General features: G+C 42.7%; 1 protein-coding gene across 26 annotated transcripts in view; it reads left to right on the top strand.

Moving 5' to 3' along the window:
* Positions 1-18,198, top strand: part of CAMK2D (calcium/calmodulin dependent protein kinase II delta) — a 266,479-nt gene that overhangs the window by 155,303 nt on the left and 92,978 nt on the right. For all 26 annotated transcript variants that reach the window (XR_013345892.1, XR_013345895.1, XR_013345893.1 and 23 more), the window contains one exon: positions 3,260-3,314. Coding sequence is in view for 9 of the 26 variants with exons in the window: in XM_077815153.1 (XP_077671279.1) it covers positions 3,260-3,314 (55 nt within the window). In the remaining 17 variants the exon portion in view is untranslated. The remainder of the gene's footprint in view (positions 1-3,259; positions 3,315-18,198) is intronic.

Genomic DNA, 18,198 nt, shown 5'->3' with positions numbered 1-18,198 from the left:
ATTGGGAGCCAGTGGAGGGATACAGGTTTGTTTATTTTCAGGGGAAGCGGGAAGAAACTGGAACAAAGGACAGTAACTACAGGGGGTGTGAGTGATTGCTGGACCAAGGCTAGAAGGAGACTAGTCTGTAAAAGGAAACTTACTGGGTGAGGATTTTATCTGTATTCAGTTTTATTACTGTACTAGACTTGGACTTGAATGTTTTGTTTTATTTTGCTTTGTAATTCACTTTGTTCTGTCTGTTACTACCTGGAACCACTTTAAATCCTACTTTTTGTATTTAATAAAATCACTTTTTACTTAATACATACTCTGGGTTAATTAATAATACCTGGGGGTGGGGGCAAACAGCTGTGCATATCTCTCTATAGAGGGCGAACAATTTGAGTTTGCCCTGTATAAGCTTTATACAGGGTAAAACAGATTTATTTAGGGTTTGGACCCCATTGGGAGTTGGGCATCTGAGTGTCAAGGACAGGAACACTTCTTAAGTTACTTTCAATCAAGGCTGTAGCTTTGGGGTCCATGGATCAGACTGTGGGTCTGTGCTGGAGCAAACTGGCGTGTCTGGCTCAGCAAGACAGGGTGCTGGAGTCCTAAGCTGGCAGGGAAAGCAGGGGCAGAAGTAGTCTTGGCGCATGAGGTGGCAGCTCCCAGGGGGTTTCTGTGATCCAACCCGTCACAATGTGCATAAGGCTGCACTGCAACTGTATGACTGACCACATTTGTGATCTTTATGCATTTGCACCCCATCTACTGCCTACTTGTCACCCTTGCTAGTCCCAGCTAAGAATCCTGCAAATACTTTTGCACATAAATAACTTGACTTGTGTGAAGGGTTCCAGTAAGTTCAGTGGGATTCTTCATGTGTGTGTAAAGTTGTTAATCTGTATAGGTGTTTGCAGAATCCTTCGAATGTAAACACTTTTCTGGCCACAGATCACATCTCTTTTTGTCTGCTGTGAAGCACCTAGCACAATTTTGGGTGCAGTAAAATAAATAAATAATAGTATCATAAAGAAAACATGACAGAATAGGGTAAATATAATATATTGAAGGATGCTCCATATCCAAAATCCTTCCTCTTACTGTAGCAACTTTTCCTCATCCCCTAACCCCTTCCACACACAAAAGGACAGCCTGTCAGCAAAATAGAATATTGATTTCTATGAAAACGGAGAGAACACGTTATACTTATATACTCTATAATTATTAGGGGGGATAACATTATAATCAGATCATGTTATAATTCTACCAATTATCTTTCTTTTTTGTATGCTTGTCTTAGTATTATGGCTAAAGAGTCTTTGTAGGGCACGTGAACTAGCTTTGAACCATGATGTATTTCTGAGGAACTACAGCATATCCTCAGCTACCTGATTTGTTGTCACAAGTTTGTTCTTGTTTCCTGTTAACTTACAGGAGGAGAATGCACACATAAAATTATAGCTTAAGAGGATATCAGCTTTTTTGCAGGATAGTTCTTCAAATATAATTTTTCACCCACTTTGCCTAGTAATCACTACTTTATAAAAAAATAATTCATTTGAACCCAACATAAAGTGAAAAATTATTCATAAACCTCATTAGTTAGAATTTGGCTTATACTCTGAAGCATCTGTACCTTCCAAAATTTTATTTTGTTTTGTTTGTTAATCTTTACCAATAAATAACACTTCTGGGTGTTCTGGGATCCATAGATCTAATCCCTTTTTTAATCCAACAAAGCTCTTGTTCTGAATCATACTTGGTAGCAATGAGTTCTGAAGATTAGCTGTGCTGCTCTATGTTGCAAATATCATTTGGGAGACTTCAGGTTCAGTGTCTTTTGGGTGCCAGTGTCAGCCTGTGAAAAGCTGCGATATGTATCACAGGGTATGCCTGCACTGCAATTAAAAAAAACATGGCGCTGAGACTTTGAACCCAGGTCAGCCGAGACCCAACCCCCTTGCGGGGTCTCAGAGCCCGGGCTTCATCCCAAGTTCAAAGGTTTACACTGATTTTATAGCCTCACAGCCCAAGCCCCATGAGCCCAAGTCAGCTAACTTGGGCCAACTGTGGCCATGCCTCAGGTCTTTTATTGCATTAAGACGTACCCACCAATGTTGCAGAGTCTTCAGTGGCAGTGGTGATCTCTGTAGTCTCTTCGCTTTTCTGTTTAGAAAGGCAGAGAGAAAATGAGTTCAAACCAAGCCATACCCTTTTCATTCAGAAGAGTGCTCCATTAGTACCTCAAGAGCAAAAATATTTATACTGAACAAAAATGTGGCTTTGGAAAGGAAAATGTGTTGTATTTCTATTTGGTAGGATTTGGTGTGTTGTAGAGTGCAATTACTTATTTCTTAAATCAGATCATTTGTCTGGACATTTTAAATGAGGGTTGGGCTGAAACTGTTGGCAGTTAATTTAGCTAGACTTTGAAAAACTGACAAGAACAACACAATAAATTATCTGCATAGGCAACAGTTTTGTTTTTAACATTGGCTACTTTCTACTTCCATAAAGCCAGTGCTTTGAAATATTAACTGAAGTGTGTGGGTTTGTTTTTTTTTTTAAATTCATCTCTCTCTTATGTAGTCAAATGCTGTTGATTTAGTCATAATGAAGCCTGCAAAAGAATGCTTTCTTGTTTCTCAGCCGGTTATAATCCCCTGGCATATATTTGTGTCTGCTTATTGAACATTTTAATTGTTAAAACAATGTTAGAATAATTTGTTCTTCTGAAATCTAGCATTAGTTGACACTTAACTATTTTTACAGTACATTCCTGGTTAATGGTTTTGAGAAAATAACCCTTATTACTAATACCATGTATCTAACACAGTTGAAGTTCAGCAGTTGGGAACCTTTGTACACTCTTATTTCAAAGACTGGTGGTCAGAGAGTATTTGTCAAGGGAAAGGAACTAGTTGGTTGGCATTAATATTAATGTAATATATTTTCAGATGGTGTTTGCAGAAATTCTATCGCACGCTAAGGGCAGAGGCAAAGTGGGGAGGGAGGATAGGAATTGATCACAGAGTGCTTCTCTGCCATAACACGGCACCCCTAGAAATAAGTACAGAATTATATAGATGGTTTTGTTTGTTATCTCATCAAAAAGAAAAGCCCTAAGCAAAAAAGAACAACTCGAGAAAGGGTTGGGGGGAGAGGGTGGAAGAACAACACAACACTAGCCAACCAAAAAACCTGGGGTAGAGTGGAAAAAACAGAGAGCCATGTGAGATAAATCTGTTTCTTTTTTTTCTTCTTTTAATAGTGCGGCTTCATGACAGCATATCAGAAGAAGGATTCCATTACTTAGTCTTTGATTTGTAAGTATATGCCTTGTGTATGCTTGTATAACAAAAAACACACCGGAGACCTGATGTTCAAAATTTTTAGGGGCAAAAATAAACTCATAAAATGATGTGCATGCACATGGCCAGGATGATGCATAACTGATCAGTTGTGTGTACACATCTGACTTGTATATGTCACTGCGATAACAGCATGTGCAAAGCTTTGCATATCCAAATGTTGAAAAACCCTCCTCAGTGTATTTTGAATATCAGCTTAAACTAACACCAAACTGCTATACGTTTTGAAGTTATTAATCACAGTTGTGATTTTTTTCCCCATAGTGGTAGCTGCTTAAAGTTCTGTTTATTTTAAATTTGACTTTTAGCAAGTTTACTAAAGGATTTTCTTCTTGAAATTTAGTAAAGGATTTTCTCATTATCTCAGAGCAAACTAGCCCATCCTGTGATTACTATCTGTGGATTTTACAATTACTATAAATGTATAATGTGTAATATACTAGTCATATAATAAATGTTATTGGTTCTGTACATTGTGTCAAAGTCAGATTCAAGACTCACAAATTTGTCAGACCACTCTGTTTATTAGCAAAGCGCTTTGCCAATGCACCCAGATATGTGTGAGCCTCCTGCCAAAGCTCAAACTAACTTATTTAGACAGATAAGGGAAAGCCAATTTAACATAAGAGACAAAAGGAAGAAGAAACTGACAAATATACATACATATCTTATTTGCATACTAACGTTTACCAATCTCCTAGCTCAGTAGGAGCTCTAAGTTAATTAGTTTGAGGACCCATTGTCTCACACTCCTTAATGTTTCTCTTCCTGACAACTATATTTCAACAAACCTTTCAAGCAGCATTTCTTTAATGAATTATAATTTCAATATAATTCATTCTACTTTCACAATCCCTCCTTTTGGTCAAGCTACACAATGACCAACAATGACTGGGTTCCACATATCAATCGTTCTTTATCTCTTTATTCATCAGTGATATTTAAAACCATCAAAGTAGCACTCTGGTTTGGGGCAGCTATCTGTGTAGCATGCCTGACACAATTTTGGATACAACAGGAAAGTAACTGAAAACATACAAAAATTATTAAGATTCCAAACAGGAGAGTTAGGGCTCCCTGAAACAACCAGTTTCCTACGCCAGAGAAATTGAAAAGGTTACTTAGCCACTTCCATAAAGAACTTGGCTCTTCGTGGGGAAGATATGCAATTTGTTCTAAGTGGCTAGCATGATCCATTGGTGTTGTCTGGTATATACACACAGCAGTCTTTTCCAATGAGAGCACAAGTCCCTCCTTTTGCCGCCAGCACTATGTCCAATGCCTGATGGTTTTGGAGGGCCATCTGTCGGATTGCCCCCGTTTCTTTGGCCAGGGCTCTTAAACTTTCTCCGGTTTCATTTGCCATTATTTCAACTACTGCTTGTAACCTTAGGAGCCTTTTTGCATGGTGTATTACTCCCCCTAATGGTATTAAGGAATCGCCAATGGCCTCTTCCCAGGTTAAGGGGCTTATGTTATTTACATACCATTGGGCATCTGTTAAGTCCCTTCTTTTTCGCCTGAAATTGCGGAGGCGTTCTCGAGGGAAGGTTCCTAGCACTCGGAATTGTGGGAAGAGTTGGGCGGGATAACAGATTCCTGACCAATTAGCTGGTAGTGTGGTATAAGCTCTGTTCCCACACACCCAATGATGGCCTATTAAGGCCGGGAAGGGTCGGTTGCACCCATTTGTTACATAGGTGTTTGCAAAGGAGGAGTAGTATCCCCCAAAGGGTACAGGGTAATTCTTCTTACGAGGAGTGGTGTTATCTGCATGATATTGAAAGATTGTATTGTTTTCACTAAGGTTACTGTTGGGGGAACATGAGATTGATTTCTCTGTTTGATCCCAGGTTGAGAAAAAATTCACATCTCCATACCCGGCCCGCCACTTTTTAGTTTTGTTTGAATAATCCCATACACCATTAGCCACAATATGCTGAAGGCAACGGCTTTTCCCCAGATCCAGCCCTGTCCCATTACACACCAACACCAATTACCTTTTCCCTCCACCACACTTATCCATTTAGATGCATTTATTCCCACCGCTTCCCAAGTGTCATTGCGGTTCCATATTTTGTTAAACGGACGAGGCCCTCCAGTGAGTTCTGGAGACTTGAGTGGGATAGCCAGGACAGGAACACCAGTTTGAGAGTGGGCTGGGATGTGGCTGCAGACCCAGCAATTAGAAATATTAAGGGTCTGAGCTATCCACACCTGCTGCTGGATAAAAGAATTGTCATTGTGGTCTCCCCAGACCGTAAGATACCAGCAGCCGAGGAACAGGCAGAGGCGCATGTTGGAGGCAAGGCTCTTCTGGTTCTGACAACCGCAACTGAGGGAACCGCAGTCATGGTTTTATGCCCACCAGGCAGTAGGCGCTAGGGTCGCTACTGCTTTTTTGTTGTTGTTGTTGTTCGTCTGCTTCTGGCAACCCTTACGAGAGCGTAGATTGTAAGGTATTGCAGACTGTTCCTCTACGTCTTCTTCTAGAGTCAAAATTGACTCTGCGTTGTCCTGAGGTGATGATTGGTTCTCTGGGGATGGTGCCTTCTTACACCGTGAAGCATGTATCCATGCTGCGATGCCAGATAGTTTAACGGCTGTCTGTGTAGTAAGCAGTACCTGATGAGGACCCTTCCACCGGGGCTCCAAGGCGTGCTTTCGATGATGGCGCCATACATAGACCCAGTCACCTGGCTCGAGGTTGTGGCACGCGTCGGAGGTGGGTTCCGTGGGCCAGGCGTCTCGAACCTGTGAATGGAAGTGACTTACAGCTTGCATTAGTCCCTTGCAATGCTGAAGGAGCGCACTGTGAGTCAAGTTCAAATCTGGAACGGGAGTAATGGTAGTAATAGCTCGCATAGGGCGTCCCATAACAATTTCAAAGGGACTTAATTTATGCCTTTGGGATGGAGTGGATCTCATGTCCATAAGGGCTAATGGTAAGGCTACTGGCCAGCTTAATCCTGTAGAGTCACAAATTTTAGCAAGCTTATTCTTAAGTACACCATTTCGTCTTTCAACTGCACCTGCACTCTGTGGGTGGTAGGGACAGTGCAACAGGTGTTTGATATGCAATATAAGGTCCAGGTGTTGAACAAGTTGTCCAGTAAAATGTGTACCCCGATCACTGGACAGAGTAGCAGGAATTCCCTTGGCAGGCATAATATGATTTAACAAACATTTGGCAACAGACAGTGAGTCAGCCTTGCGACAAGGAAAGGCTTCAATCCAACCAGAAAATAAACATACCATAACCAATATAAATTCATATTGTTGACACTTAGGCATTTGTACAAAATCAAGTTGCCAATGCAAGAACGGTGCTTGAGGCAGGCCCTGGAACCCCTGGGCCACTTTTACAGGTTTACCAATATTATGGCTTTGACAAATGGTACAGGCTGCACAGTGGCGGGCTGCAAAAGAGCTAAAATGGGGGGCCCACCATCCTGTCTTAGTTACAGCAGAGACCATCCCCTCCTTTCCGACATGCGAAATACCGTGTAGCAGGGCGGCCAGAGACGGGTAGAGTGAAAAGGGGGCTATAAAGGCGCCAGTAGGCGAGCGCCAAAGAGAATCGGAATGTAGAAAGCAACCTTGGGCAACCCAGGATTCTTTCTCAGTTACGGGGGCAGAGTCTTGGAGCAGGGTGAGGTCAGTGAGGGACGGCAGCAGTATAGAAACAGAAAGGGAACCTAGAAATGCATCTGGGGAAGGTTCTATGGCAGCAGCATGTTTAGCAGAGGCGTCAGCAAATGCGTTACCCTTAGCAACATCAGTATCCGCCATTGAGTGGCCAGGACACTTAACAATAGCTAGGGCAGACGGAAGTAAAACTGCATACAGGAGGGCAGTGATGTAGGGCCCATTTTTAATAGGGGTACCGGCAGAGGTAAGGAAACCCTGAGTTTGCCAGAGGGTACCAAAGTCATGTACAACCCCAAAAGCATAGCGGAAGTCAGTGTAAATGGTGGCAGAGTGTCCCCCCGCCAAAAAGCAGGCACGGGTGAGTGCAACTAATTCAGCGACTTGTGCTGAGGTTACAGAAGGTAAAGGCGCAGCTTCCAGGGTTTCAGAGAGTGAAACTACAGTGTATCCTGCAAGGAGACGACCTTGGTCATCTCGAAAACAGGAACCATCAGTAAATAAAACGAGGTCAGAGTTAGGGAGAGGGACATCAGAAAGGTCAGAGCGTGGGACGGTGACATCAGAGACAGTTGCAAGGCAGTCGTGGGGATCACCGTCATTAGACAAAGGAAGGAGAGTGGCAGGGTTTAACTGAGAACAACGCTTTACGGTGATATATGAAGCTGATAGTAGTAAAAGTTCGTACCTGGTAAGGCGGGCAGAGGAGAGGTGGCCTGTGTTACGTTGTAGCAGGAGAGTTTCTACAGAGTGAGGGACCAGGAGGGTAAGAGGAGAGCGGAGAACAAGGGAATCAGATATTTCAACTAGGCGTGCTGCAGCAGCACAGCATGCAGGCGGGGGGTAAGCCTTGGGCAACAGGGTCTGAAGTGGCAGAGAAATAAGCCACTGGGCGGTGGAGATAAGCTTTTCTCCGTGCATCTGAGTGAGAACTCCAAGTGCACACCCAGATTGTTCGTGGCAGAAAAGGGTAAAAGGCTTAGAATAGTCAAGCAGCCCTAAGGCAGGGGCAGAAGCCAAACCCTGTTTGAGGGAAACAAAGGCAGAATTGGCCTCGGGGGGCCACGGCATGGGGTCAGGCACAGAGAATCGAGTGAGTTTCTGGAGAGGTTTTGCAAGGGAGGCATATTGGGGAATCCATTGTCTGCAAAATCCAGCCATGCCTAAAATCTTCCGGACCTGGCGTGGGGAGCGGGGTCGGGGAAACCTAAGGATAGCTTGGACGCGGGTGGGAGAAAGTGCACGGGAACCGTGGGAGAGGAGAAAGCCAAGGTATGTGACAGAAGCTTGACAGAGTTTAGAGCGAGAAGCTTTGTGACCCTTATTTGCTAAGGCAGTAAGGAGCACTAAAGAGTCAGTTTCAGAGGCAGACAATGAAGGGGAACAGAGGAGTAGATCATCTACATATTGGACTAGTGTGGACCTGGACGGGAAAACAAGGTCAGCAAGGTCTCGGGCTAAAGCTTGGGAAAAATATGACGGGCTTTCAGTATACCCCTGGGGCAGTGTGGTCCATGTGTACTGTTGCCCCTTGTAAGAAAAGGCAAACAGGAACTGGGAGTTAGGGTGAACCGGGACAGAAAAGAAAGCAGAACACAAATCAACAACAGTAAAATGAGTTGCATCTGGTGGGATAGAAGCCAGAATCGTAGCTGGGTTAGGGACAACGGGAAAGGCAGGTATGACAATGCGGTTAATGGCCCGAAGATCCTGAACAAACCACCACAATTTACCATCAGCTTTTCGAACTGGGAGGATAGGGGTGTTACAGGGGCTTGAGCAGGGGATAATAATGCCTTGTTCCCACAGGGCGGTCATGACTGGAGCAATTTCAGCCTCTGCTTCGGGGTTTTAAGGGTATTGAGACAGGCGAGGCAGAGGTTTGGAGGAATCAACAATAATGCAGACGGGGTCAGTATGTAAACAGCCCACTTCAGACGGGTCGGTTGGCCACAGAGAGGATGGGACCTGTGAAATTAGGTGTTCAAGGGACGGGACCAATGGGCAGCAGGGGACCGGAGTGGAAAGGGGAGTTTCAGACAGCAGGGAGGCTACACAATCACTCAGAGAGGACTGGGGGATTTGTAAGTAGACACCATCCGGGGAACAGTAGATGGTACAGCCAAGTTTACATAACAGGTCCCGACCCAAAAGGTTCACCAGAGTGGAATCCGAGAGGAGGAATGCATGGTCCGCGGAAAGGGGACCAACCTGGACTGGTAGAGGTTTTGAAAGGGGATAAGAGGTTGGGACTCCCATAATGCCCACAGCGGATATTGTTTTTTCGGAGCGGGAAACCTCAGGCAGGTCGGCAGTACGAACTGCAGAGAGCGAAGCTCCCGTATCAACAAGGAAAGGGAGAGAAAGATCATTAATAGTCCAAACACATTCACCCGTGGGAGTGAGAGGTAGTAAAGGAGCTAAAATTTCCTGAGGTTCCCTGGTGTTCTGTCATTGCTGTGGGACAAAGTAAGTCTGGGGACTGTCGGGCTGTGCCGACAGGGGGTCTAGCTGGTTGTTTACAGAGCTATTAGGCCAACGCGGACACTTGTTTTTCCAATGTCCGGGTTGTTTACAGTAATTATAAACACCTCCAAAACCTGAAAATCCAGTTCCACGGCCCCTCCCGTGACTACGTCCACCTCCCCGGTACTGTTTACCTTTCCCTGAATAATGCTGTATTTGCAGGGCCATTAACTTTTGGGAAGATTGTTCCTCCTTTCCCTTTACAGTGCAATGGCAGTGTTCTGCCACTGATTGTAATTTATCCATGGTTTCAGATTCCCACCCAACACTTATTCGCTTTAGCATATTGCCAATAGCAGGTAGGAGGCCATTAACATACGCATGAGCCAGGGCGCCCTTCCCATTTTCACCCGGTTGCTGTATACCAGAATGTTGCAGAAAAACATCAGTCAGTCAGGTGCAATAGTCACCCGGACTTTCTCCCTGTCGCTGTTTACTGCAATGTGTGGCTGTCCAGTTTGTTTTTGAAGTCCATACTCGAGGGATGGCCTCATATAGGTTTTTAGCTCAGTCTTTACACTTTTTCCAGTATTCAGTGTCAGGACCGCGTCTGGTAAAGTTGAATGGCGCTCACTGATGGGCCAGTTGGCTGCTGTGAGCCATTTTTCATGCTCGCTAGGGGTTACAAGTAGCTTGCACAGCTGCAGGAGGTCTGCCTCAGAGGGTTCATAGGTGTCGCACACTAACAAAAATTCCTCTGCAAATGTGGTAGGATTTTCCAGGGGCTTTGGAAAGCCTTTTACAATTGAAAGGAGCTCTGTACGAGTCCAGGGTTTATAGCTCCAAGTGGGACCCTCTTGTTGGCCCCCAGTTGGCAGGATTTGGAGGGGAGCCTGGATAGGTTTAGAGCCAGAGCGTAAGCGTTGGGCCCAGTCAGTGTCCAGGCTATCTTTGTATGTATGGGGAAAAACAGAGAGGTCAGGCAGACTGGAGGGTTTCGGGGGAATGGGGTGTTTTTCTTTACGGGTCTGAGTGGTACCGGAGCAATGGGCCTGGGTGGTATTGGGTGGGATCTGGACTGGTCTGGACTGGTCTGAACTGGAGACCCTTGGGAGTTGTTGTGACTGCCTATTGATCCGATACAAAGATGCCAGGCCAATTAATGCATCTTCCTCATCTTCATCGCCGGAATTTAATAAGGGGTTTTCTTCGTCCTTTCCCACAATGAGATGGGAGTATGAAGGGAGATGGGATCGATCCTGGTTTTCTCGGAGAATAGGATAAAGGGGAGCGCTCGGTCTGGCAGCGAGAGAGAAGGCTTCTAATAAAGCTTTTAACTTATCATTTGAATCTTTGAGAGAGGCAAGTTTTGATTCTGTCCACCTATGATTTGCCTCTTCCCACCACTGCATGAAACAATCGACCTCTCCTTTTGCCAGTTTAGTTTTAGGTTGGCCGAGTTTGTCTTTTAAGACATCTACTCGGTCTGTGTCCCAAGATCCTAACAGTGGCCACTGAATTTTGGGATTCTCCTGAGTTAGCCTAGACCATTTTTCCAGAAACTTACAGGAGTCCGGACCCTTTCTAAAATACATAAAATGAGCCGGTGTTCCTTTAGGGAACTGTCCCGACTTAGATGTCTGGTTACCCATACAGGAGGACTTCACACACCAATCACACAAGAAGGAAAGTCGGGTTCCTCAGAGTGATGCCCGGTGCAAAACACAAAGGGAGCCCACAGGCTACTGCCTCAATCGCCCTTGCTTTCTCACCAAGGGTTTTACCCAAGGCACGGTGCGGCTGCGATTGTTCAGATTTCACTCACTCAGACCGTGGGGACAGGAACCCTTTGGTCAGCCAATCCCCGGATGGAGACGGTGCCCAGACTCAAACACACCACAGGGAGGACGGATAGACACAGAGACAAGACAGTCCTCAGTCCGGACAAAACACAGAAATAATTACCTGACCAGATTCCTGATGTCCGATCCCAGGATTCCTACCAGAACAGAGTGGGAACCAACAGGTTCGATGGCGTAGACTTCACTGTGGTCATGCACCCTTCTGTTCTAGCGGAGGACCGCTCGGGCCAAATGCCCAGGTGCCGGCTTGCCACGGCCATCCTAAGAATGGTCAAGAGTCACACGGCACCAGTGAAGACGGTTGCCATCTCAGTGGAACCTCCAAATTGTCAAAGTCAGATTCAAGACTCACAAATTTATCAGACCACTCTGTTTATTAGCAAAGTGCTTTGCCAATGCACCCAGATATGTGTGAGCCTCTTGCCAAAGCTCAAGCTAACTTATTTAAACAGATAAGGGAAAGCCAATTTAACATAAGAGACAAAAGGAAGAAGAAACTGACAAATATATATACATATCTTATTTGCATACTAACGTTTACCAATCTCCTAGCTCAGTAGGAGCTCTAAGTTAATTAGTTTGAGGACCCATTGTCTCACACTCCTTAATGTTTCTCTTCCTGACAACTATATTTCAACAAACCTTTCAAGCAGCATTTCTTTAATGAATTATAATTTCAATATAATTCATTCTACTTTCACAATTGAATACTGTATTATAGATGGGACTGGTAGTGTCACCTGTCATTAAGGTTGCCTGACACTTCAAGTTAAAAGATCCTGTTTTCAGTTGCTGATAATTTTGCCAAACTTGAACCATTCAGACTGAAATTTTCCATGCTGGGAGTCTACCTCAAGATGAATTTTGAGGGAGAATTTTAGACAAAACAGTTCAGATATTTCTGAAAATGAGACTAGGGGAAAATATGTTGTGGTGTTCATGTTTAAAAAATTCTGGCAACCTTTTATTTTTGTTTGAGAAACTCTAGTGCCTCCATGCTTTGAAGCAGATACTTGAAATTTTGAAGGAATGAGGGCCTTAGTGGTAGGGATGTGTCTTTTGCCATCCCTGTGGCAATCCATGCAAGTTTGGCCAAAGTATTCGCCTTTGAAAAATTTCAGTTCGCACATGCTCAGTAGACACTTGCTAGAGCTTTTTAATTAATTTCCCTGAATCCATGCTTGTTGGATATGCTCCAGCCAGGGCTGCTGCTGGCCAGGCTGGGACCATGCACCAGAACTGAGAGCAGTGAGACTTTCTCTTCTGTATTTTCACTGATGCCCCTGGTGAACCCAGGCAGCGTGGAGGAGGAAGACAAACTGGACAGACAAACTGGATTTGAGGGTGGGTCTGGAGATCCTGGGACTTAGAGGCTGGCCTGGGGGAGGGAAACTGGGACTTGTCATTGAGAATTGTTGAAACTGAGCTTGGATGGGCAAGGAGACTAGGACAAGGATTTGGGGGAAGTACACTGAGGTTGGATGAGGAGCCCAGGGATGGATGTTGGAGTGGAAGCCAGTGGGGATGAGATTCATGGGGACAGGCATTGGAGGCAGGTGGGAGAGAGAGAGATCAGATGAGGAGCTGGGAAGTGGGATGGGATCTGAGAATGGCTGGACAAGAAAACTGGAAGTGAGGGAGGTTGGAATCAGAACAGGGAGTTCAGATGGGTGAAAATAGGGCTTCCTCAGCAAGGCGACTGGGGCTGGGATGACAAACCTTACCAGTGGAGACTAGGACTAGTTAAGTTAGGAGAATGGCACTGGGTGAGGAGCCAGGAGCGGGGAAGAAACAGGACTCAGACAGGAACTGGTTGGAGAGGACAGGATAGAAGGAACCAATCTTGAGGGGAATGGGTAGAAGAATCTGTGCCCACTAGAGCACATGCCCCACCAGAATCTGGAATGGAACCCAAGATGCCTGAGTCTCACTATTCCTCTGCTGTTGACAAATGTCTGTGAAACCACTGGCAAAGCGCATGGCTCGTCCCCCTCTAGTGCTGATCCACATAAAGTAATACAGCCTGCTACTGCTATCGGTTACTCTATTACCTTTAAGTGGCACAGCTCTGTGCAGCGGAAGCTACTGATATCCATATACTATATGATGGAATTTCTGTATTTTCAGTTCATGTTTTTAAAACGTGGGAAATTATACCCAAAAAACCTGTGTTAATAGAATGTTAACATTGCAAAGTCAAGCACTCAAAAGTTAGGAAATGCCAAAATTAAGGTTGCCTGTGGAACTCTACCTAATTCAGCCACCTTGTGTGTGTACATTATATGAGGTTGTGCTTAATTACATGATCATGTACTATTTTTTTCCACAAGACCACAGCCTCATTCAGTGCACACAATGGACATGCTCTGGAGGCAAATCAGTCTTGTTCAGTGAATGAGGCTGTGGTCTGTGGGACCCCCAGCTTCATCTGTTGCAGAAGTTGGAAGGTTTCTAGTAAGTGAGGCAGGGATTGCAGGAAGAGAAAGAGTGGTCTCATGGTTAAAGCAGTTCAGTGCTGCCCTGGAGAACTGCATTCTATCCTTGCCTCTTCAGAGAGTTCCTGTGTGAATCATAGAATATCAGGGTTGGAAGGGACCTCAGGAGGTCATCTAGTCCAACCCCCTGCTCAAAGCAGGACCAATCACAAATGCAATATCAAGCTAATGTGAATGCCAAGCTGAAGTTCACAGTGTTGTATACTTTGTAACTATCATTACATTTCTATTTTTGTCTTACTGATACGCTTTAACAAAAACCAAAACCTCTCATGACATGAGTTTCTGCTGAGGAATTGACTGAAAAACAGTTATACCCATTTTTTACCCATTAATATTTTGTGTTCGAGAATATTAATCGTTGTGGAAAACAAAAACCATTTAAATAAGGACTTTAACACTGTAGCAAATTACATAGAACAGGACATTTTAATACAAGAAACTTACATTGCCAATAATTTTCTATATCTCCTTTGCAACTGCTGTAGATATTTATATCTGAATAAAGATTTCCACACTATCAACTCTTCCTTCTGCTTAATCTTGGAATGAAATCAATATAATGTATTTATGACCACAATCCAGGTTTAGCCTAAGTTTACCTCCACGTTTTTTGCCTTGGAAAAAGGCTCTGTAAGATTCTTGGGTGCGGTGAGTGTCAAGACCAAATTTTATTCTAAAAGGGGTAATTACCTCTTTAGAAACAGGTGTGCAATGCTGGTTTCAGCCTTGAACAGCTTTGCCAACTTCCGCCTTTCTCAAGGGCAGAGTAACTCCACTGTACGTCACTGCCATTAGTGCACATTTTTATTTCCATTATTGTTATTTAATTAACAGACACACAATTTATACAAATGAGATATTTAGGAAGTCAAATGAATATATCATTCTGAAATGTAAATTTGCTGGGAGGAAATTGTCAGCAAAAGGAAACACCAAAGTAAATAGGTAGAGCTTTTGCTATTTACAGGAAAGCTCTGTGTTTGCTAGGCTGAATGATAAACCTGATTTCCTGAAAAAGACGAAGAATTCTCTTTATGTTTTATTCCTGATGCATAGCTTTTACAGACTGGAGAAGCAGCTTCATTTGAACATTGTTCCAGTGGAATTCAGAATGCACAGCATGTATCAAGGAACTCTCTTATTATAGCAACACTAGTCCTCCTTCATATTGCCATTTCATTTCAGTAATTGCAAAGCTGAAAATCCTGTGCACCCTCTAAAAAGAAAGTTTACTCTTTGAGGCCATACACCTCCCTGTTGATATTCTTTTTGCATCTATATATTTATTTCATTATCATGTATTGTACTATTAAGAAATAAAGTAATTCTAACACTGACAAATTGTATACATTACAACTAGTAGAGACAAAAGCTATTGCCAAAAGGTTGTTGTCACAGAGACTAAGGGTAACATTAGCCAAAAGCAGCTGTTTATATCCTCTGCCCATGCTGAGCCTATATTGTTCTCCTAAATGCTCCTAGATTTCTCTAACTAGTAAAGGGGGAGTGCTTGGTAACTTGATCTATGTGAAAACAAAATGAAATATACTGATGTCACACATTTTTTCTCTGGGAAGGACAGATTTTTCCACCCATGTGAAATGTTATTTCTGTCAGTTCATGGGTGCAGACAGATATGCTACAGTATAGAGATTTAGTTCCATGGGGTCATCTCTGGCAGAGGGGCTTTTTTGTGTTTAGCCCTTTTATTAATGTATTTTTAGAAGCTATATCTACTGTAGTTGCAGTTGCTGTGTTTGTGCAGTATATTGGGCGTATAACAGAAGGAGTATCTCAGCAAAGTATAGGTTCCATGTGGCCAGGACAGTTGATTAGTATACAAATGTCAAATAGCTCTTTGCTCCCCATATCTATAACTTGGTAGGGATAGCACAAAAAGAGAATCAGATTCTGCTGTTACACCACTGCAAATGTATATTAATTCTGTTGACTTCAAAGTCAGAGACACTCTCTTGCAGAGACAGACAAGCCTTCTGCAGTGTGCAGAGCCTGTGTGTGTTATATAGGGGACCAGACAATCAGAATCAGCCTGTGAATAGCCTAAGGGGCTTGCAGCTCACCTCAGGGAAATAGTTGGCAATGTGTGTTTCAGTTTATGTGGTCCTCTTTAAGAAGACTGGCTTGCAACATGTCTTTATATGTTTGTGAAATATGCCATCTGAGAGTCAGAGAGAGTAACAAAAGAAAAGAAATCCTGCAAGGTGGGGAGGTAGGTTGATTGTGAGGTCTCTTGGAAGGTGGGAGCAGTATGTGTTGCATTCTTGGTTTTAGTGGGGATGGAGTTGTTTTTATTTTTACTTTCCAACTAAAAAATAACTATTTCTTTAGAGGTGCTCTAAATCCACTGATGACATGAAACATTACATCATTTGCAGCAGTTATAAATGTCTATTTTTAAATGCATTTTGGTGACTTGTTAGAAAAATTAATGGAGGTAAAAGATTTATAATGTTTTATATCACACAAAAATGTCCTTTCTGTGTTTCTATAGTATGGAAACTACGTACTTGGTTTTTTTTAAAGTGATCTCTGATTGTGGCATAACACTGCCATACCCTACCCCAACCCGAATCATTCATTTATCTTAATAGTTGCTTTCAGACTGTGTAGGATTAAATACTACCATATCTTTATAAATTCCCTTAAAATTGCATCCTACCCAAGGAACTGGGGGGGGGTTCTATTAATAGAAAAGGGATAATTTTCACAATCTGATAATTTCTTTACAATGGCTGTTCTAGATAAATTTGCTATTTGCAAGGAGAGTTTGCTGGTTCATTTATATACCCTAATTCCGGTCGTGCTTTGATCTGAACCATTTTGGGTGGTATATCTTTGGCATAAGCTTGCATGTGATGTAGTATAATTTAAAAATGAGAAAGAGCCCTTCTGCCTAAAGATTTTATATTAAATCTTCACATTTAAGCATGAAATTGTAAAAAAAAAAAAAAAAAAAAAAAAATCACTTTTATTCTATTGTGTTACATGAAACAGTACCCCAATAGATATTTTACTGTAATTCACTGGTTGAGATTTTAATTGCACAGAAATCCAGGAATTCAAAGTGACAGTTCTTCCAAGTGTAACTCCTCCTACTTGCATTTATGCAGAAATGTGAAGGACCCCTTGTAAATCGTGCTGCAGATCCCTGCTAGATGTACTAATGTAACATAATAATGTGCCCTATTTATTTTTGCTATGTTGAGTGTTCAAATCTGAGCACAGGGATTTAAACATTTTGGTGACCATGTGTTTTTGGATATTTTTCTCTACCAGTGCATAGTTGAGTGATTGCCTTGTGCCATGGGTAAGGAATTGAATTTTTATTCTCCTAGGAACATGGGTCCTACATCTATCAAAAAATAATATTGAGTAGGTTGTGGTTGCTGTTGTGATACTCTTCCCAAGGGAGATATTGTTCCAGGGCTGCTCCTCCCTAAAGGTATAGCTTTCATGGGGAGGTGTGTCAACAGACCTGGAACTGACAAAAAACACTTAAGAATACATGCTAGCTCTGACTATGCAGGCATTCACTACTGTTCACTGCTAAATTTAAGGTTGGAGGTCTGTGCCTCCTCTTGCTGAAGTCAGTTTTATACCACTGAAACTCCACGGACTTCATTGAAGTCATGATTTATACTGATGTATGTCAGAGGAGGATCACTGTCTTGTGCGGGTAAGTTGAATATTGTTTACAACCCTTGTCCTTCTCTGTCTCCTACATGCCCTTGCACACATGTGCACATGCAGGGCATTCTAGATTACGTGATAGTTGCATGAGCCAAGGTGCAAAGTAATACCAGGTCACTGAAATTACTTTTTGTTCCCTTCCACCTCACATATACATATGCTTACATGCATACAAATGAACATTTATTTCTGAGTTATTCTATATGTAGGTAGCTCTTTTTCAGCCTCCTAACATTTTTTTGTTGCTCTTCTTTGAATGCACTCAAAGTTTTCAATGTTGTTGAAAGCGTATGCAGAAAACTGAATACAATAGTCACATTATGGTTGAACTGAAGCAGCGTAGAGATCAGAGCTGGTAACAAGTTTTTGAAGGAAAAGTGTTTTCAACAAAAATAGTCCTTTTTCAAAATATTTTTTCACAATATTGTCAACATAGTCAAAAATGTTTACTCAATGAAAAAAAATTATTTGCAAATTTGATCAAAAACACTATTGTAGACATTATTAAAATAGTTATAAAAATTTGCGTTTACAGAAAACAGTTTCTAGTAAACAAAAAAGTTCAGTAACCATTTTGATATTTTTGATAAAAATTTCCAAAAAAGTATTGAAATGTTTAAAAACCAGAAATACTTCAAATCTTTCAAAATTAAA

The sequence above is a fragment of the Eretmochelys imbricata genome, chromosome 4 (assembly GCF_965152235.1).
Source record: "Eretmochelys imbricata isolate rEreImb1 chromosome 4, rEreImb1.hap1, whole genome shotgun sequence".
Taxonomy (NCBI): domain Eukaryota; kingdom Metazoa; phylum Chordata; order Testudines; family Cheloniidae; genus Eretmochelys; species Eretmochelys imbricata.
This window is presented reverse-complemented; position numbering and strand designations above follow the sequence as displayed.